Raw genomic sequence first — 21,310 nt, 5'->3', positions numbered from 1 at the left:
TTGGCAGAGTTGGAACCAAACAATTAATTTACTAAAACTATACTGAGATTAAAAAAAGAAACACTTTGCATCTGTGTTTTCACTTTCATCAATGTATTTTAACAGTAAAAATACAAAAAAAAAATTGAGGTTATGACTGAGTTAAGACAAAGATCTAGAAAATGTGGTCTTAAGACCAGGACTGGTCCCACAATACAACTGAATGATTGAAAACCAAAGCTTTTTGCAGGTTTTCTTTTTGCAGTTTGCTTATCAAAAACATTCATAGCAAATGGATTAGTCTCCATATTGAAGATAGAAATGCAACAACACACAATTACAGTGGTAAAAAGTGTATAGATTTGATTACACTGGTGTAAATATATTGCATTTTTAGCTTCATGACATTCAAACTGAACCACACGGTTCCATCACTGGTCATTATTGAATTATCTGTTGCTGCAAGGCGTCTGACTGTTGGTCAGACTGTTGATACGTCAACAGGTTGTATCATATTCTGAGTCAGACACTAAATTATGCTCAGCGTCAACCGGCAATAATCCGACTGGGTTCTGATTTTCATTTCTAACTTTTTGGGGAGACATTTATTTTTAAAGGAGACAGGAAGCGTTGGCCTTCAGCTGTTATCCCTGTAACTCGATCCCTCTTAAATTCTTCACCTTCTGCAGCTTCAGTCATCAGCTGCTTCCAGTCTTTCACTGTAACTCTGAATTGCCGAGGTCAAATGAAAGCAAACAGCCAGCAGATATTTGTCTTTTACAGATACTGCCTCGAAGATACAGACAGAAAACCGTCTTTTCTCCAAATGCAACACGTAAAAATGAAAACCCACAAAACTTCGTGAAACTGCAAAAGTGTGTTTTTATTTGATTGGTCAGCTATGTACAAATACTTAAATAAAATCTCAGTTTTCTCGTCAGCTGAACACAAAATACATACATCTAAACATCACATCCATATAAAATTATGTACAAATCTGCTGCTCCCCCTGTACAAATGAAGACTTCCTACCAAACAGAAGCCAGAAGAATGGTTGAATGTAGTGGAAATTTTAGTTTTCTTTTTAAAAGAGATCAACAGTGGAAATCTTAAAAAAAAAAACACTGTCGTCCTGTTCAGGTCGTCGCCGTCGCTTCAGTTTTCTGAGATCTCCTCGGAGAAACTGGTCTTCTCGTCGCTGGTGATGCTGTCCACGATGGAGGACAGGCGCAGGAGGCTGGAGGACGCCGAGGACTCGCCGGCTCCTGGAAGGAGGAGGACGCGGACTTAGAAAAGCCAGTTCTCAGTGTGTTCAAGCATCCGACCGCCGGTGGAGCTGAGGGTTACCTTCTCTCTGGGTCATCGCTGCAGTGGAATGGTCAGCAGAGGTCGGCCAGGACTCGGAGGACGTCTTCCAGCGGTACTCTTCACCGGACACCTGCAGAGAGACACATGGCACCGGTAGAGTGATCATTGGACACCTGTCGTCTCTCAGCAGCTTTAACGTCCTTCATATTGTTACATACAAGATTCTCACACACCACTGGTTTCAACTTTAGATTTAGGATCGAACATTTGGTCGTAAAAGCTCGAGACCAGACAGGTTTCTACTGCGAGTCCCTGAGAAAGACCACAGCAGCCCATCGCTCCCTGAAGGATTAGGAGAAATAATATCCCCAAAGAGATCATAATCTACACAACTCGCTCCACCAAATGAGCCAATGCCCTTAAAGCTTAACCCTTTATCAGGCGTGGTCGCCATGCTTCGGTTATTTGGAGTCTTCCTGGTTAGATGAACTGACTGACATGTTCTCATAAATGTTATGTAAGTGTGTCGATTCAAGTCTGGCAGAAACATTTGAACCGTCCTACAATTGAAACGAGTTGTATTTCAACGAGGGTTATGGTTGAACGTAAATGTGTCCTGCTCAAGGACACTTTGACCCACGGTCAGAGGACTGAACAGGCAACCTTGAGTTTTCTAGCCGAGCTGCAGCAGCAGCAGCGACATGCAGACCCCGGATCAGAGCACTCGCTCCGCCGGCTCAGCCAGAGACGCCGACCGAGGCACGGCCATTAAAGACAGCGATGACATCTGACATGAATATCACGCTGTTAGTCCCAGCGGGATTAAAAATATACACTCTAGAAACATCTCATGCAGTCACCAGGTCTGCCCGAGCAGCACGTACGGGCCCACATGTCGCTGCTTTAACAGAGGAAATGTCATTTGAAAGTCATCCGAGCCGCGTCCGCTTACGTTGTGTTCTTTGGGGTTAAAGCAAGACCCGCTTGGCGTTTTCTCCTGCTCGTCCAGGGTCTGCAGCAGGTCCTGCAGCCGCTCGATGTAGCTGATGGCGCTGCGCAGGATCTCCACCTTGGGCAGCCGCTGGTTGGGGTTGGCCACGGTCTTCCTCTTCAGGGCGTCGAAGGCCTCGTTGATCTTCTTGAGCCTCCTCCGCTCGCGGAGCGTGGCGGCCTTGCGCCTGTCCGTCGGCGCCGACTTCCTCTTGCAGATCTTGCAGGCCCACATGAGGCACTGGCCCTCGCAGTGCGCCCGCAGTCCCGGCGGCGCCAGGACGTGCTCCTCCCCGCTGCTCTCCCCGCCGGTCTCGGACGGGACGCGGTCCTGGCCGGGCGACGGCGGGCTGTCGTGGCCGTTGTACAGCGGAGACACGCCGGACATGTCCAGGTGCTGCAGCGGTCCATGGTCCCCTTCCTCCAGGTAGCGCAGGTCATTGAACAGATAAGTGTTGGTCTCAAAAAGGTCCATCATATTGTTGCGCCCCTCTCTCTCTCTCTGTTTTGCCAGTGGGGCTCTGGCTTTTAAATAGAGCAGCAGGGACACAAGTCAACAGGCTTATATATAGAATGTGAAACTCTATCCAGCGCTTTGCCTGTCACACTGCAACAAGCATCTTCTTTTCTTTTTTTTTTTTCCTCAACGGCTCATAGTCAACATACTGACTACGTGTAAGTCTATGAAGGCGGCGGCCCTGCCAATATCATGTCCAATTTCATTACAGGAACATTAAGTGAGTGCTGTTTTTAATTCAGTTCACCAGTGAAGACGCTTCAAACTTCACACTGTGAGGTTTGGACGTAGTAACCAGAAGCCATGATTGGTTTCTTACACAGACTCAATATAATCTCTTACATGAAGGATGAACTTTTGATTTAAATATAAAGTTTTTCTTGATTTTTACAGTTTCCAACACAGAGTCATAAATTACACTTTTATTAAGGGGACTGATTCTCCTTGTGAGAAACAAAAGAGGAAAATCACACAGTTTTGGTGAATTGAATCCATAGTTTCAGGGTCAGGGAAGGAGTAGTGGTTGACTTTAGAGTGTTAAATCTGAAGAATTAATGTACATCAATGCAATTATCCTATAAAGGCATGAGGACACCATATCTATGTGGCTGTTTTACCTTCATTCTGGAGTCCTGCAACTGTTTTTGGGTCTGGAAAATAAGATCCTGATGTTCTAAACACTAGTGATGCTGCTTATGGTTGAATTCATTCTCGGCACTTCATGCTTTTAATGTACTATCGACTAAAAAATGGGGGGCAAAATGAAGTTCCCCTATTGTGAATTATTTAAATTTGTAGGTTAAACAGTTGAATTTCGAGCGAGTCTGCAGGAAATGAGTATAAATCAATACTAAGGCATCAGTAATGCTCCTATCCAGTGTTACTGTGCATAAAACTGCATGAAATCTTCACTCCTTTGACAATGAAGCATCCACCTGGTTCACAGAAACTGGAGCGAATCATAAATTACTGAGTTAGAAAACAAACGGCGAAGCTGCAGATCTACAGAGAAATAATTCATGTAAGCAGAAAACATCTCTGAGCTTCCTCACTTGAAAAAAAAAGAAAAAGAAAAAAGTACTTTGTACGTTTTATTATCTCTCTACAAAATCTCTGAAACCCAAAGTCTGCATCTATCAGTGCGGACGGGCTGTTAACAAATATCAGGTGAATAATTCAGCGTGCCCCGCAGCTCCGCTCCAGACTGTCAGCAGTGTGTGTGTGGGAGGAATCTGATAAATCAATGCTTCACACACACACACACTGATGATTACAACAAGCTTCACACAGACACTCAGCGTTTAGCTTTCTGAACAATCTGGCAGCGAGAGCTTTTCCTCTGGCATACACTACGTTTTTTTATGTCTAATATCAACAATATATTCGCGATTTTAAGGTTTGAATACAAAACTCTTGTTAATTTTTGACGATTCAACTGAAATCTGAGGGAATTCTGGAAACATGGAGGCGAATCTGCTGCTTTAAGAAGTTCCTTTCCAGATCTGAGTGTGTGTGGCTGTAAACATTTGGCCTCGCTGTAAATGTTTGGGATGGAAAAGAGGCTTTGGATAAACCATATCCAACCTGATGTTTAATTATTTATAAGATATACAGACTGTAAAACACAGTTTCTCACTCCATCATATCTCAAATCTGAATTCAGCAATGGCTCGAAACTTTAAAAAAAAAAAAGTTGTGTGTAGAAATAAGCAGCAAAACAATGTTTCTGATATGAATTCTGACAGAACTTTGTGGCTCGTGGAAGATGTGTTGTGTCTGTTGCAGTCAGAGTGAAGGTCCGGCCGACTGGAACGTTGTAGAAAAGCCCAACAGAAATAGCCCGGAATGTGCCGAGTCAAAGCAGCTTTGAGGAACGCATGAACGCCGGGGTATAAATAGCAACGCGGCTCGTTCATTTCAGATTCATAAAAGAGATAAAAGCCCGCGAGGAGGTGATATATCGCCCGCGGCTCCGATTGGAAGCTTCACGGGAGGAATGCGAGGGATTCCTATTTCTGTAGCGCTGCGCTGACCCGGTGTCACGAAACCAAGCGAGCGGGAACTTCAGAAACACAAACACACCTCGACAGAGAGCCGAGTCCAATGCGTTGTATTTGGTGCTACTGAAATAAAAGTGAACTGAATCAATCAATTTTTCCTCTCAGCATCAGATCTTAATTATTTCTGCCCACATTTTGAGTTTAGATGTTTGTTTTTTTTAATGTATTATTAATTTAATTTCATGCTTTTGGCTCCTTTGTCCACAAACAAGACAAGCTGATTGAAACAGATCAATAACATGTTCAAAAGTGGGACGTTAAATCTGCCAGAATGAAGAATTCTCAGCACAAGCTCCTCTGTGAGATCTGCATATAAACTAGAGGCTCAGGAACCGTGTGAAGGCTCCATGTTCCTGGAGCTAAACGCCGGATTAAGAGCGGCTCAGAACAATTCAGACTGCACAGCGTCGAACCCGCAGCGCCGCTCCGGAGGGCTTTTATCCTCTTCTGCAGATCAAACGAGTTCAGGTGAGCGGAGAGCTCCAATCAGCTGCTATCAGCCGAAGCTGGGCGCAAATGAAGAGGAGAGCCGGCGAGGCCGGATCAATCAGAGCAGCAGACTCACAGTTCAACATCCGTCTCCTAATATCGGTACCGGCGAAAGCTGAAAGAGCTTAAAATGACTGGAGCAGCTAAAAACAAATAGGTAGTTTCCAAAAAAATAAGTAAAACTGCTAACGAAAAACCTAAAAAGGTCAAAACTGAAAAAAAAAATTAAACAAAATAAGGCTAAAATGAATAAATCCAGATGAATTAGCCTTTGAAGAAGACAAAGCTGGAACAGATTTAGAGAACCAAAACAGGAAAAACAGGTTAAAATGAGAAGAAAAAAAAAAACAAGTACAAACCGTGGAAAGACAGAAAACTTTAACATCTTAGAAGAACAAAAACAGCAACAGAAAATCAGATGAAACATAAAAGGCAACAAAAAAGTGATTATTGATTAAAAATATAAACACTTTCACATCTCCTGGTGTTTCAGCTGAATGATGTTTGCATGTAAGGTAGATTTGAACATCATCATATCAAAAAGCTGGAATGACCTGGTTCAGTATGAAGTAAAGACAGTGTTGGCGGTGCAGTGGTTAGTAGTCCCGCCTCACACTGAAGGCTCCTCGGTTAGAATCCTGGCTACTCTGCAGGGTTTGCGGCGTCTTCCTGTGTGACTCTGGCCTCCTCCCTCAGTCTAAAAACAAGACGGATGGATGGATCTGGAACCTTCACGTCCTGTAAAGAGTGTTAAAAGATGGCGGGATAGAGGCGGAAACCTTGGAAAAGTCACTTCACTCCATCAGACTCTGCTCTCAGAGGAAGTCCCTTCTTCAAAGCAATGTGTGTTTCTTTCCTTATTACGAGTGTGGCGTTGTTGTTCTTGTCATGCGGGAGAAGTGATGTGAACGATCTGGAGGACAATGCGAGGGCGAGGGTGACTGCAGATGTAATGCATCATGGGATTCCCCGGAGTGCGAGCGCTCTGCTTGGGGATTCTCACCGCACTGCATTTCCATACGGCCAGAGCCGTAAACGGTGCCGATTTCAGTCCTGGAAATCAAATGATTATGAAAACCGTGATGTGGCGGCGGCGGTGCGACCGTGTGTCCTGAAGCCCGTCATAAATTCCCATCAGTGTCAGAGAGTTTGACGCTTCAGCTGTCAGGGAGAATCATGGGACGGGCTGGGCAGAAACTCAAACTGAAGGATCCGGCCTCTCGGGGCCGGAGGAGGAGGAGGAGGAGGAGGAGGAGGAGGAGGAGTCTGGACGGACTGCAGGAAGCGTAAATCTGCCTGGAATCCAAAGAGGCCGGGAGACTCTGCGCTCTGAATACTGACACTCCGGGTCCGGAGAGCACAGCGCCGACACAATGGCTGTCTTTAAAACGTCCGTATGACTTATTGCTGCTTTAGATAGTCTTCCAGCCATAAATAAAAAGGTCACTTTAGAACGGCTGACATGCTGTAAAAGATAAAAAAGAAAAAAGAAATGAAGCGCTTTGGCATTTTGGGAAATCGTCTTTTTTCTGTTCGTGTTGTCATCTACTGACCTGTTTTCCTTCCAAGAAAATCCACAAGAAGTGACATTAAGGCGCCAGTTTCAGGCTTTCAAGTGAAAACACAAAACGTTCGCGGTGTTTTGGAGGTCCGTTCACACGACAGCAGAGCTCGGAGTCACTGAAAATGGAACTTTTTGAAAACGGCTTCCGCGTCTCCATGGAAACGGGGATGAATGCAGCTTATCTGAAACGCTGCTGCTCGTCCCGCTCACCACGGACGAAGAAAATAGTTCTTTTCCATTTACTGATTGCTTGAAATACATAAAAAACATTTCAAATTGTGTCTTTCAGTAATGCTGATAGTAATTCTGTAATTTTAATGGCGTTTATGAAGCCGATCACGTCCTCCGATTGGTCCGTTTCAGTTTTAGATCCCTGTCATGATTTAATGGGAATTTAAAAGTTAGTTTCGATGCAGCGCAGCGGCTTCACCGGGTTAAATGTGATCATTTAAAAGCGAGCGGATGTAACACAGCGCTCCACGACGTCTTTCTGCTGCAGAACTCATTGGAGTGACGGACGCCGTCCACAGATAACTCATCACACCCACGTCTCTCGGCTTCCTTTCACCGGTGTAAATTGCATATTTAAAGGAACTTTATAGCAGAAAATAAACAGTTTGTTGAAGTCGGTGGGTTCTTCCTCCTACATCCCGGGATATTCATGAGGGGAAGATAAAAAGGAGCTCTTCAATAATCTGCACTTTAAAGCAGGACCTGATCACAGCAGGAACTCCCACTATCTCCTCCTGTGACACTCAGGAAATTGAAGCACTTTTTCCTCAGTTGAATAATTGATCAGGCACCGAGGACCAAGAGAAAAAGAGATAATGTAACTGTAGATAGTCTATTTCCTGTAGGTTATATGTTTTAAAGAAAGAATCGCTTTATTTCCTCAACTAGGAACTTTAGTGAAGTAACAGGAAGCCGTTGTGTAAACCTGGGGTTCAAACCCAGTTCCCCCAAACTCAGTCAAGACCTAAGGATGGTACATTGCTCTGCATCCAAAGCAGCGTGTGGCTTCTACACCAGCGGTGTCAAACATAAGGTCTGTGGGCCAACATCAGCCTCCAAGAAGCTCCAATCTGGCCAAACCATCAAGAAAATGGTCCAAATTTCTGCCAAGGGGAGTTTGGAAAAACAATCACAATTCATAAATCCATAGAGAAGTTTTTAGAACATTTTGCATCTTCAAAATGCCCTTTATGATGAGATTTTTGTCATTCTCAGGAGTAATTTTTTGGTTTTGTGACGATATAGATATTTTCATAATGTAAACTCTGAGCCACAACAAAGAGAAGTGATTAAAGTTTAAAATTAAAGGTCAAGATGGGCTGCATTTGGCCTCAAAACTAAAACGTGTCTGGTTTAAACTAAACTGGGACTTCTCCATGTAAACTTGGATTTTGGATTCTGAGACTACCTGAGGTAAAACCTAAAATCTTTGACCCCTTATTAAGTGAAGTTTGATTTTTTTTTTTAATCAGTCGCACATAAAATGTAAATTAATGTAAGTCTTTTTTCTTGATTTTCAATTATTTATGAATAAATCTGAGACCCATCAGTGCAGGAGTCGCATCATTTTGTTGGGAATTGATCAAACATGCATCCTTGGCTTCTGTAGTTTGATTTTTTTTTTTCCCCCGCAGCCTTCATTTTTTTTCTCCTGAGTTTCCCGGGTGTCAGAAAAGCCTCTCATGCTCTCCTCCAGTTCCGGTCACGGTCGTGTGATTTCCCTGCTCCTGGTGGCCGTTAGAGGCAGGATCCAGTTAGGAGCAGTGCTGACATGGGGGTCACAAACAGAACTGATAATGAACGTGAACCGGGGACCTCTGGGCTCTCAGCTCTCCACACCCGGGAGACCGGAGCCCCCCCCAGCGCCCCCCCGCCGAGAGGAAAACCCCTGAGCACCGTGACCGACACCCCGCATGTAACCCGGCTCCACACCTGGGATATGAATTAGCCAATCGGGGGTTAAGTGCTGCGGTCACGGGCCCGATGACAACGCCTCACCTGGGATCACAACCTCTGGGGCTTCGGGGTCGTGGCTCCACCCAGCGAGGCGGCTGGAAAAAGGGGGCTCACGTCTCAATAAAGTTATGGCTTCTGAGAAAAGACGTCAAGTCTGCGAGGGTGAAGGCAGCATCAGATTTTCATTAAAGACTGATTCATGGGGAGATGAAGGGAATAGATGGAAGATAAGTGAGGAGAACTGGAAGTGAAAAGATTTAATTTTTCATCTGCATTTCTGTCAGGGATCACTTCTCTCCTGTCTGCTATTTATGAGGATAGCTGTCTTTATGTCCTCGCTTTTGGTTTTTCATGTTTTATGCTTATGTGGCCGGGTGTGCTCAACAAACGGAGACATTTCCTCGTTTTCTGATGTTGGTGAGAAGAAGAATTTAGTTAGTTCTGCTGAGAACATCAAAGACATCGGAAGAAACACCCGAGTTCCTGAGGATGACTGCTGTGAAGGGTAAACACATTTTCTCCAGACTCGTGACACTTTAGTGACACTCAGGCTCTGTTTACATGACAACGTTTCATGTGAAAACGCATCGCTGTTGTGTTTTCATTTCAGAAAAGTTTCACGTTTACACAACATTTTGTGTCGTTAACACGTTGGGTGATGATTTGGTGCCGTTTTCAATGAAAAAGCAGCGTAACAGAAAAGTTTTTCAAAAGTCGTGTTTTCCCTGTTTCCATGGAGATGGAGTCTGAGCATAGTTCAAAAAGTTCCACCTTGGGATCCATTTTCAAAAAACCTTCAATTTCGGTAGCTCGGGACAGCGTTTAAGGTCTTCTCTTTTCACTTCATAACATGATCGAGTAAACTCAAGGATGCTTTATCCTCTGATGCTTCATCCTGTCTAAAGCATGCCTCCTTTAAAAAATCAATCCGCCTTCCGTTAAAAAATCAATAATGAGGCCTCTCCAGATCCAAACGTACAAATTCAGGTAAACTTTTGGAAATGCTACTCAGCATGAAGACATTTTATCCCTAAAAACTAATTAAAGTAGACTCATTTCAAACTGAATAAAGACAAAAATAATGATTCGTCTGCATAAAAAAATAGCTTTTTTATTGAGGGTTTTCTTTTGAGGCTGGTTTGAAATTACAAGTTTTCTTCTAGTTTAGGAACCGATGACTGCGTTGAGATTGAATTTCCAACAAGAGAATTAACTGAGATGAAACCAGCTCAGAGTCTTCCGACTTTATCAGACGTCCATGAACATGTGGACGTTCTGTCCTCCGTCTCCCATCGGTCCCAGCTGGGAAGGTAAATCTGGGTTTTTAAAGCAGCACTTCGGCTCCTCTTTCCAGCAAAGTTCCAGTCGGTTTAAATCTGTGCCTTACAGTCCGATGAGAAAGTGTGAAAAGCGGGCACCTTCATGAATTTTTAAAACCCTCCAGACACTTAAAGTCGAGATGTCTGGGGGTCGTTCGGTCAACCTCAAGACCAATTCTACCAATTCTACCAAATGTTGGATATGCAGGCGGATACAGACAAAACTCTTACACCTGTGTTCATTTCGTTGTCATGTAAACAGACAGTTTTGGGGGACGAGATTCCCCCTGTAATTTTTCAGTTAGAACTCCACGTTGGATCGGGTTCAAAGTGAATCATCAGAACTTCCAGGAGCTTGGATGAGAGCCAGACGAGTCTAAAGCCTTGAACAAACACCGTCTCTTTTTCTTGGACCAGCAGGAGCTCCGTCGTGTCGCAGAGGGTATCACCGCCCCGACCGTCCTCCCGATAGCATCTGCCTAATCTGTCTGTCCCGGCCGGTTCTGGCTGGCGGGCGAGACCGGACGCCGGGCAAACAAAGCGGAGGGTCGCTCGCCGTCTCTGGAGCTAAGCTAACAGACGGCTCCTCTCACTCGTGCCCCGGGCCGCGGGTTAGACGGGGGGTTTGGGTTTCAAAGGCGGGGAGGGGAGGGAAACACTGATGGCATCTGCCTTCTCTCTGGTGGACGACGCAGGGATTCAGTTCAAAGGCCCGCCGGCTGAAGTGCATCAATTAGCGAGAGAGAGAGAGCTGGCCGAGCGACCCGCCTGCCGGGCCGACTCCCGATGACCTCAGAGCGTTGCATTATGAGCCGTGATGAGAGTGTCGCGCTCCGCCCGGGCAGCGTCAATACAGGCCCGCAAATGGACTGGTATTGATGGACTGGCTTAAAGAGTTGTTCCTGCAAATGCAGGCTGGAGAATAATAACCGAGCGTTTGGGAGTCAGAAACCTGGAGGAAACGCCAGCGAGGGCGAGCAGCTGTCGGCGTCCCTGTGCCGCCATTGTTTCAACAGGCCCCCATTGTAATAACCGCGGAGAGCGACCCCCTCTGTAGCTTATCACCTGACAACCGATGGTGATTTAGTCCGGAGTGATCCCAAGGCCGCCTCCTGATTGATTCTGTCCTCATTCGGGGGAGTGATGGATTAGCCTCCCGCCATTCGTTCGGCGTGCGTCTGGGGCTGTATCTCCGCCCGCCTGCCAGACTTGAGCCGCTGACGGGGACTTAGAGGGGGCGCTGGCCTTGACCCGGCCGCTGGCGATAGGAGACCTCCAGTCTGGGCGGCGAGGTGAGACGGTGACCCCGCCGGCCTCTGTCCGTCTGGCCGCCTCGCGTCTCGCTCCAGCTCTCATTCATGTACTCCGTGACAAGTGGCTGCTGTCGCCGGGCAAACCGTGTCGAGAGGCACGTTTGTAAAATGGCTTTTCTCGTACAAAGACGACGGAAATTGAATCCAAATCAAAAGAGGAGTGAGAGAGGGTCTTCTATTTTCTTTAGTGAAGCGCTCTCCTCTTTTTTTTTTCCTCCCATGCATTGCTTTGATGTTGCAGCCTGTAAACGATATGCCGGAACATTGCTATCATGAATATCACACCGCCGCCGGGAGCCGGGGGGGTGTCGCCAGCGATAACACCGAATGAATCCAATCATCAGCGAGTGTGACTGTCACAACCATCCACCGGCGTTAGCTTTTCTCTCAAGTGTCTGAGCCTGGAACAAAGCGGGTTTTGTTACAATGAAAATTAGACTCTGGAATAACAACAACATCAGACTTTTCTCTTTTTTTTTTGATCCAGAGGGGGGATAAAGTTCCTGGCTCCGGGGAAGCTAATAGGATATTGATGAATGTCAGCGTTGACGAGCAGGCGCAGGCACACCGCTGGGCTGTATAATTGGTTATGTGGGGTTGATCATTAAAACAACATATAACAAGGGTCCAGAAGACACAACAGCACCGAGTCCGAGTCTCCTTACTGTTATTCTGTGAGCTGCTTTATCTCCACCAAGCAATGATGAGAGTCCCTTTTCACTTTCGCTTTGCTAAATTCTGTTTAGCATTCAGTGCTAATTGCTAGCTAAAAAAATCAGGGATTTTTTTTTTTTTTTTTCAGGTACCGTCCACATTTTTCATCAGATCGGTATTCCAATTTTTTAAATCGGCTGGTAGATTGAAAAACTCTGTAAAAACTCAGTCATTGTCTCATATTTAGAAAACATAATCTGAGACGCCTAGAAGCTGTTGTAATTTTCCCCATTTCTTTGGTTCATAATAAACATCTGAAATTATAAAGTCAGATCATCGGAAAACTCAATTTGAGCTGCAGACAGTTTGAAATTCAAAGACACGTCAATGCTTGAATTTGTTTCCTCGACTCAGATCTGCTTCGATTTGAAAATTCAGACCTTCCTCTTATTGTGTTCAAATTGCTCCCAAGATGAACAAAGAATTGTGCTGCGCCGCAACAATGAGACATTTTCCTTTTTATTCCCCAAATCATAAGTGGCTTTTATTATTTGATGGGCATTCTCTTGAGAAATGGCCCGAGAGATTAAATATTACGACGTGTCTTGTGGAGATCATGCATCAGGATGATGAATGAAGTCGACACTTTAATGCTGCTCACAGTGCAGATAACCTCCAAAGGGCGACTCCAGTTAAAATTCTAACTAACAGAAGGCAAACAATCTGAATTAGTGAATTACAATGACCAATTACAAACATGAGACTTTAAGCTATATTTGAAACGTATATATTTTAAGAGTAACTAAATGTTTTACATTTTTACAGCACACATTCTTATATGTAACTATAGCATCACTATTTCATGGACACAATATGTCTTTTTACCTTACTATATACGGCAAAGTCACAGTTCATTCACTATTATTACCTTGATTTTTCTGTGTGGGCTGCATTTCCATTGTCATTCGACCTTTGTTGTTTTGTAGCGGCTGTAATTAGACACTTTCCCTCTGTTGGGACCCATAAAAGAAGCTTATTGTATCATTTGGACATATGCAAACATTACATTGTGCAAGCACATCAGTCAATTAAATGTTAGCTGTACATTTTTTTTTTCCTGAAGAATGCATCGTGATACAAATCCAAAATCTTAAGGTTGAAAGAAAAAAGTAGAAACAAGACAAAAATGGGGAAAAAAAGGCTTGGACATAGTCAACGTTAGTGGAATGAAGTGGATTAAAGATACCGTAAATCTTAAAAAAACAAGTTAAAAGGTACATGTTTAAAATAGATAACACAAGTTAAGAATGATTTCAAAAATTGGGAAAAAAAAAATCACACTATTAAACACATAAAATAGCGGTTGGTTGGTTGGTTGGTTGGTTGGTTGGTTGGTTGATTAGCTGGTCAGTTGGATGGTTGAGTTGTTGGTTGGTTATTTGGTTGGCTGAGTATCTGGTTGATTGGTCAGTTAGTTGATCGATCAGTTGGACAGCTCAGTTGCTGCTCGGTTGGTTGGTCAGTTGGTCAGTCACTCAATCAGTCAGCTTTATGGTTGAGTTGTCGGTTGCTTGGTTGATTGGTTGAGTTGGTTTGCTGGTTGATTGGCTGGGTAGCTGGTCGGTAGATCAGTTGGATAGTTCTTGGTTGATTATTGGTTGGTTGGTTGGTTGGTTGGTTTGTCTGTCAGTCGGCAGTCAATTTGATGCTTGAGTTATTACTTGGTTGGTTTGTTGGTTTGCTGGTTTGATTGGCTGTATAGCTGGTCGGTTATTTGCTTGGTCAGTTGGATAGTTCAGTTATTGGTTGGTTGATTGATTGGTTGGTTGCTTGATCAGTCAGTCAGTCGGTCAGTTGGATCGTTGAGTTATTATTTGGTTGTGTGGCTGGTTGGTTGGTTGGTTAGTTTAATGATTTCACCTTTGATTGCCCAGATCATCCATTGAGATAAAGGTCTCATTTTAAAAAGAGATCCAGAGTTTACTTCTTTTATACATGTTTCACTAAATATGCTCCACATCTACATCTGATGCATGTTGGCATTACATCATACTGATACTGTTGTCTTTTGGTTATTATTATATGAGTCTACTGCTCTTTTATTGTACTTTTTTGTGTCTAGTCTAATGCGTTCTCAGATGTCTTGTAATGGGGCTGCTGTAACTCTTGAATTTCCCAAAGGAAACGTCAATAAAGGAAATTCTCTTCCTCGAAACTCATAGTTTATGAGTTGGACCCAGTTAAACTTGATAATTCACATGCACAAAGCCCGTAACTTAAACTTTGAATCCTTTTATACAGCAGATTTACATCCAGATGTTTAACTTGGAAAAGTAAAATGAGACCGGAAATGATCGGGATCTCAAATGTTTTGTACATTACGAGTAAAATCCCCCAAATAACCGGCCGACCTCTGAGGTGAATATTTACGATTGTGTGAGTTGCCTGAAAGCAATAAATGAAATGTGATTTACAATTGATCCCCGTAATGTTGACAAATGGTCTGAAGGGAGTGGATCCGTCCGTACGTGTGTGTGGCCCGCAAATGTAAGAGAATCCCGAGATTCTCACTTTTGACACTCGCATGAATTATTCTCAACAGGTTGCTCTCCACACCCAAAATCCCTCAGAGTAGCGTTACTGTCCAAACACAGGAGAGGGTGACCGGGTATCGACGTGCGCGCCTGTGCACCATCAAGGTAACGGCGTGCGTGTTGCGCGGATCCTGAAAGAGCGATTGTTTGATTGTGGAGCTGATGTGCGTGTTGTTGGCGTGCAGATCTGCAGAGCCGGAGAAGGTCGAGGACGAGTAACGCAGACACAAACACACACGCCGCGGCCCTGAGGGTCATCACCACCTGTTTGATACAATAAAAAATCTACTTTTACTGTCGTGGGAAGTTATTGGAGATCCCGTTTCACTGTGTGTACGTTATAGCGGTGCAGGTGCATGCAGGGAAAACAGCCAAAAGAGCGCGGCGGCGGCGGCAGCGACTTCGCGACTGCTTCCTCTCCTTGTCTCACTCTGTCAGATAATGACGGCGTGTTTTGGTCGAGAAAGAAAGATGTAATGAAGACTGTAATGAGCCGTAATCCACTGCAGAAATTAATCGTCCGCCGCAAGTACAGGCTAAGCTAGCCCCGCCAGCTCCGACGCTGTGAGACGAGGAGATCTGTTTTCCAAGAGAAAGTCCCTGGCTGGGGTTTTAGGGGGGGAATGGTTTCCCCTTAATGACTTAATCCACGCGTGGTCTCGGCGCTCTCAGCTCGTTGCATGTGTGTGTGTGTCTCTGCGTAATCCTCGCTGTGAGATGAGAGCCCAGAGCTGACCTCACTGTTTGGTTTCGCGGGGTCTCGGGGGGGGGGGGGGCCCGCGGAGGTTCTGGGGCCGGTTCCTGCAGCCGGAGCGGTCTGAAACACTGACATGCAGGCCGGGGGTCCGTGGGGACGGCCGGCCCCGGCTCCTGTTACCACCGGGTTAGTCACGCTCGCCCAGATTTATGTGTGGAACAGTAGTGAGGGCTTGGGTTGCACGATACCACCAAAGTGTCGCGATATTAATCCCCGGCAGTATTAAAAGCTGTGATGCCAAACATGCCTGAGTTTCACAGTTTGGGCCAGTTTTTTAAAACTTTTGAATAGAGAATTATATCGGCTTTCATTGACTTCTCTCACTCAGTCTCCGCATGGCTTCTTCTGGAGCCGATTCCTGTCACCAGATGGTCTCAATAGCAAAAAGCAGAGCGTGCTTTAATTACACCTCTGCACTTTAATTAACACAGTGTGAGCCCTCTGCCCCAAACGGCCTGTAGGTGATAAAAAATAATGTACAGCAGTGAGATTGTCTTCTGCAGTTTGCAGAGACTCAAAGCCGCCTGTAAATTCTGTTATCAATTTAAGCTTAACAATAGTGTCAAAGTATTTCATTATTATTCATTATTATCTAGAAATGTATTATATCAGTGTATTGTAAGAACTTTCTAAAAGTAAAGCTCATCTTTTCTGTATTCTATATGAATGTTTTCCAATCTGACGTCCAGGGGCCGATAAAAGGGACGCTAAACATCCCATCTGGAGGTCGGAGGCTTTAGCTGCTCTGAGGCCCGTTAACACGACAAGGTTCAAGTTCCGTTTTCATCCATTTTGACCAAGACAGAGTCAGAGATTTTATGAAAACTTAAGTTTTTCCTCGTTTCCATGGAGACAGAGCGGGACAATTTTCGAAAAGTTCTATTTTCTCTCAAAAAGTTCCACCTTAGGGGCCGTTTTCATAAAGTTTTCATTGGTGAACACCGTTGTCGTGTGAACAGACACCCAAAACCAAACTCTTCCATTTTCACTTGAACACGTTGTACTCAAGTGGACATCATTGATCTGCATTTCTGGAACTTACAAAATTCTGTCTTATTGATCTTGTCACGTCGGTCGGGTTTGCAAAGAAGCGCAGGATGATTGAGATGTTTCTGCACACATTCTCAGACGTCATAAATTCCCGACGCATCCCCGACGGCAGTTTTCCCCTTCGATTGAGCAACTTTTCGGCACGCCGTGATTGGGACGTTGGTCATCGGAGGTTCTCGAGCGGGTTAGAACAACAACCCGAGCGGAGGAACGGAGACCACACAGCGAGATGACTGGATGTGTGGTGGTCGTTTTTAAAGCAAGCACTTGTCCCGGCTGACATTTGGACAGGCCGCTAGTTAATGTGTTGTTTCACACTGTTTAGCGGCGATGGGGCGGGCCGGCGCTGCGGATGGAGCCAGGCCGGACCACCTCTCCGGTGCCTGACCCTGGGTGGGGCGGAGGAGGAGGAGGAGGGGGGGGACAGGTGGAGTGAGACCCCCCATACTTAACCACAGACCTCCAGTAGAGACCACTTACCGATGGATCATCACACAAAACATCGCAAGTGAATTTAATCGAATTTAAAGAAAATCTGACCTTTAAAAGTCATTCGGTAATATTCAAATGTTAATGCAGCCTTTATGTTTGTTTATAAAGTAGAAAAAAAAGGGTTTTTTTTAATAAAAACATCTGTTTTTAGACATTAAATGTAAATCCTTGGCTGGATTTCTCAAATGTCGACTTAAACAAAAGCTGTGTTATTGCTTGATGCTTTGTGTAGGAGGGTTTAGCATCGCAGTGCTACATTGCTGAGACATAAGGCCTGCACACACACACACTCACACTCACACACCCCACACACACACACACACACACGGATGCAGACCACAAACAGGCAGCACAAACAACGCTGAGTCTGCCTTGTGTTTTATCTCCTTGCCACCCACAGTTTACGCCGGCGGGGGGCTGAAACCTTTGCGCTCGCCCAGAGTTCACCCCGAAGCCCCCCGAGCTGATCGCCGCCCCACCCGAGCCCGTCGCCGAGCGCGGCTCCACACCATCCCAGCTCCACCGGCCCCTCTGGCTCCCGGTCGAATTATCAAAACACAAACTGTAACTCTAAACTGCTATCAGGCCCAGATTTCAGTTTCCCACCGAGCCGGTTCCTGAAAATCAAGACCGGGGCGTCGGTATCCTCGCCGCTACCCCCACCACCACCACTTTGGAGAATTCAAGACATTGTTTTAAGAGCGCGGTGCTGATGTTCGAGACCCTCGTGCTCATTTGGACATTCTTTGTGCGTGAGGAGCTCCTCGGGGGCGGTTTTCGGCTCATTTCTTCACGCCTCCCGGACGGAAAGAAGATGATCAGGCGGGTGAACAATAGCATTGAAATGGAGTCATCCTGGAACTGTAACCCCCCCACCCCCCCCCAACTGCATATCTCTGGCACTTACACACACTAATGTCCAGGACTGACCTGCTTGACCCGTTTTTAACAGCGCTTGACGGAGGAATGCGCATCCTTCGGGGAAGTTATTAGCTCCCCGGGTTCATCACCGTGCTCATAATTCAGCGCAGTAAAAGCCGATTGGCCGGCCGCTCGCTCGCTGACAGAGCCGTCTTTCACGCTCGGGGGGGCTCCAGGCAAATGAGAGGCGACGTCGGGAGACGCTGCTCCGTGTTTGCCGGACATGTTTCCCTTGATTCGCTCTCCCCGTGTGGTCTCGCCAGCGGCCCGCGTTCAAAAACAAGCCGACGAGGAGAAAGCGGCGGCTCGGCGTGAATACTGATCTCCACGGGAGCAGCGGGGCTCCGGGAGGGGTTCAGACCCGCAGCTCATCGCTGTGGAGACACAAAGCCACCGAGCAGGGAGTCGCACCGCACAGCGTGGGGCACACATGTGAGAGAGGACATGTTTTATTCAGGGGAATCTCTCCTGAACCCGTTTCCACATGAGACAAGAACGACTTTACAGGCTGATGCCAAACCGCAGGGAAACACCGTCAACGTCCAAAGCCGTAAAACATCAACATCTATGTTGCCTTTGTTGTATTATGAATTACATGTGTATTTATCAGAACACAGAATTCAGAAATTTGAATTTAAAACTACAAAGTTCAAGCTGTAGCCCAACGTTAGCATTAGCCTAGCAAAAATATCAAAAACCCCTAACCCTAAAATACAAATTAAAACAATCAAAAAGTGCCAGAAATGATGAAATTAAATAAAAAAAAATCAGGTTGAAAGAGCTACTACATATTTAATATTAAGGAAAACAACTGAAATATTCCACATATTCGTGCTAGATATGCTAAAAACAGCTAAACATCATCAAAAGTTTACTGTTCTAAATTGGAGTTACAGTATCTCTCATTACAAACTCATGTATGAGCTGCATTATCCTCTTTTTAAGGTTAAATATGTTTTCTTTGATGGAAAAAATGAGAAAAACTAAAGGTTTTCTTTGGTTGCGAAGCCTGCAGACTTCTGTATGAAAGCCTTTTGACTTTCAGGAGGAGGAAGCAGAATATGCATTAAATCAAACTCCTCTTTCCTGCAGCAGTGTGAGTGTCGGATGAAAACAGGAGAGCGAAGACAGTGGAGGTAAACAAACCGGGGTCGTCCGGGGTTCAAACCCAGAAACCCTCTGTGATCTGTCTTCTCCTGACTCTCAGCGCTTCAGGTTCTTTCCTCTGAAAACGGCCACGTTTTCTCCTTTATGGCTGCTTTCTGTCTTCCCCTCACACACACACACACACACACACACCGTGAAACCTTCCCATTTTCCTGCATACGATACGTTTCATTATATTGAAAGCAGGTGAGAGCCGAGCGACTCTCTCCTGGACGAGTGTCAGGAAAGCCTGATGATTTGCACCGGTCTTGCGGGGTGATCCTCTTCTTCACGTCGCTCGCCTCTTCGCCACCCCCCCCCCGACTGACTCCACACACGCCCCCCCCCCCCCCCCCCCCCCCCCCCCCCTTCTTGGAGGTTAAAGTTACATGATGGATGACGGCGGGGCGATCGGATCGGCTTTCCTCCGCAGCGAGACGCGAGCATCGGAGGAAGATTAAAAAACACCAAAACAACAGATAACAAGTGAAGCAACCTGTGTTAATCCCGCCTCATCTCCTCGGCATAAATGATTCCTCCTGGTGAAAATGACCCAGAGAGGGGTACGAGGCAGCTTTAGGGGGAATGGGGGGGGGGGGGGGGGGGTCGGGGGTGTCACTGCTTCTACAAGCCTCCATTGAGGAATTGATGGATGCTCTGTAACCAATGGAGATGGAGCGGTCCTACAGCCCGGCCGAACACACAATCTTCTCAGCAGATTAGCTCCCATTGATTTATAGAGATTTACCTCAGGAAAAGAAAACAGCTGGCAGGAGGACAAATACCACAACTGGCACGGCATAAATCCCGCCACACAAAAGCCGACTCATTTGTTAAGAACCACGACGCGCGGAGCGGATCCACACTGGAAATACTTTAATTTCATTACATTGAAAACATGACTGGACAACACAGAGGAGTTATCAGCTGGTTCCAGGATTAAACACACACGGTTTCCAGTTTACACACACACACACACACACGTGGACAGATTGGCTTTCACTGCATTGGGTGTGAATTCACGGCGTCTGTTTCTGCTGACGGGCCTCATTAAAAAGCACTCCGTCTCCTGTTTGGTTTGTACTGTCGCTCTTTTCCAGCCTCATTTTCCCTCGCAGAAATAAAAAAAGAAAAAGAAAAAAGCCTGAAGATGCTAAAAGTGCCTCCACTGCCCATCTGTTATCCTTTTGTCATGTCTGGAGGCTCTGCAGTGAAATCAGGAGTCTGATGCAGACAGTTTACAGTCACTTTCACCTACGAGTTTAATCTGAGAAGCTTAAATAAGATGCATGGATGGAAGGATGGATTAGTGTTAGTAAGTTAACTACACTACTAGAATACAATGTACTGACATAAGATTCAATAGAAATTTTAAATACACCTCTCAAAATGTAATAAATTAACATTTAAAAACCTACTAAAATTAAACACACATTAAAAACTCTCATTATCCAACAAAAAAATCAGTATAGGCTTAAATGTAAATATTCTACAAAAATGAAATATAATTTGAAATATAATATTAACACAAATGAAATAAGATAATATGAATTAACAGCTAAAATGTAACATGCTGAAATTAAATAAACCACAAAAACTAATTACACTCCTTAAAATAAATCCATGACTAAATTAAATGTTATTTAAATCAAGTACCCTCCGAAAAATTAAATGAAATTGCACTGGATGATGATTTTAGAAGATGTATAAAAGTCTAAAACTCAAACTTCAAAAGGAAAAAGCATTAATATTAAGTTAAATTCAATACTTACAAAAATTAAACCCTACTTAGAATAAATATCCAAAAAAACTAATAAAATATTGCAATTAAATTGCTAAATGAGACCAAATACATTAAAAAAAAAATTAACTCCTTATTTTAAATACAATACAAAAATTAAATAAATGAAAATGAACTGTACCACCTTCAATTTAATTGATCACTATGATTGGAACACTGCAGACAAATAGAGCTATGGGTGTACAGTTCTGTGACCTGTAGATCTACAGATAGAGCTATAGATCTGCAGGCATGTTGACTCTTGGATCTACAAGTGTACAATCTATAGATTTACAAAGCTACAGAGTTATAGATCTTCGTGGATCTATAGATCTACAGAGGATAGAGGAGCGTGGATCAGAGCAGCCTCACAGTGCGATAAGTGACTCATGGAGCCTCTGTGCTCTAA

The 21,310-nt window shown here is 44.8% G+C and overlaps 1 protein-coding gene across 1 annotated transcript; it reads right to left on the bottom strand.

The window, feature by feature from the left end:
- Window positions 1–1,105: 1,105 nt before the first annotated feature.
- Window positions 1,106–2,764, bottom strand: myf6 (myogenic factor 6). The gene is made up of 3 exons (XM_030113426.1): window positions 2,240–2,764; window positions 1,327–1,417; window positions 1,106–1,244 (listed from the first exon to the last, which is right to left on the bottom strand). Exons 1-3 carry the CDS (start codon window positions 2,753–2,755, stop codon window positions 1,135–1,137), a joined length of 717 nt encoding a protein of 238 aa, XP_029969286.1. The 5' UTR covers window positions 2,756–2,764; the 3' UTR covers window positions 1,106–1,134.
- Between the last annotated feature and the right edge of the window lie 18,546 nt (window positions 2,765–21,310).

This window comes from Salarias fasciatus, chromosome 17 (assembly GCF_902148845.1).
Source record: "Salarias fasciatus chromosome 17, fSalaFa1.1, whole genome shotgun sequence".
Classification (NCBI taxonomy): domain Eukaryota; kingdom Metazoa; phylum Chordata; class Actinopteri; order Blenniiformes; family Blenniidae; genus Salarias; species Salarias fasciatus.
Note: the sequence above shows the minus strand (reverse complement) of the source record. Positions and strands in the feature narration are given on the sequence as shown.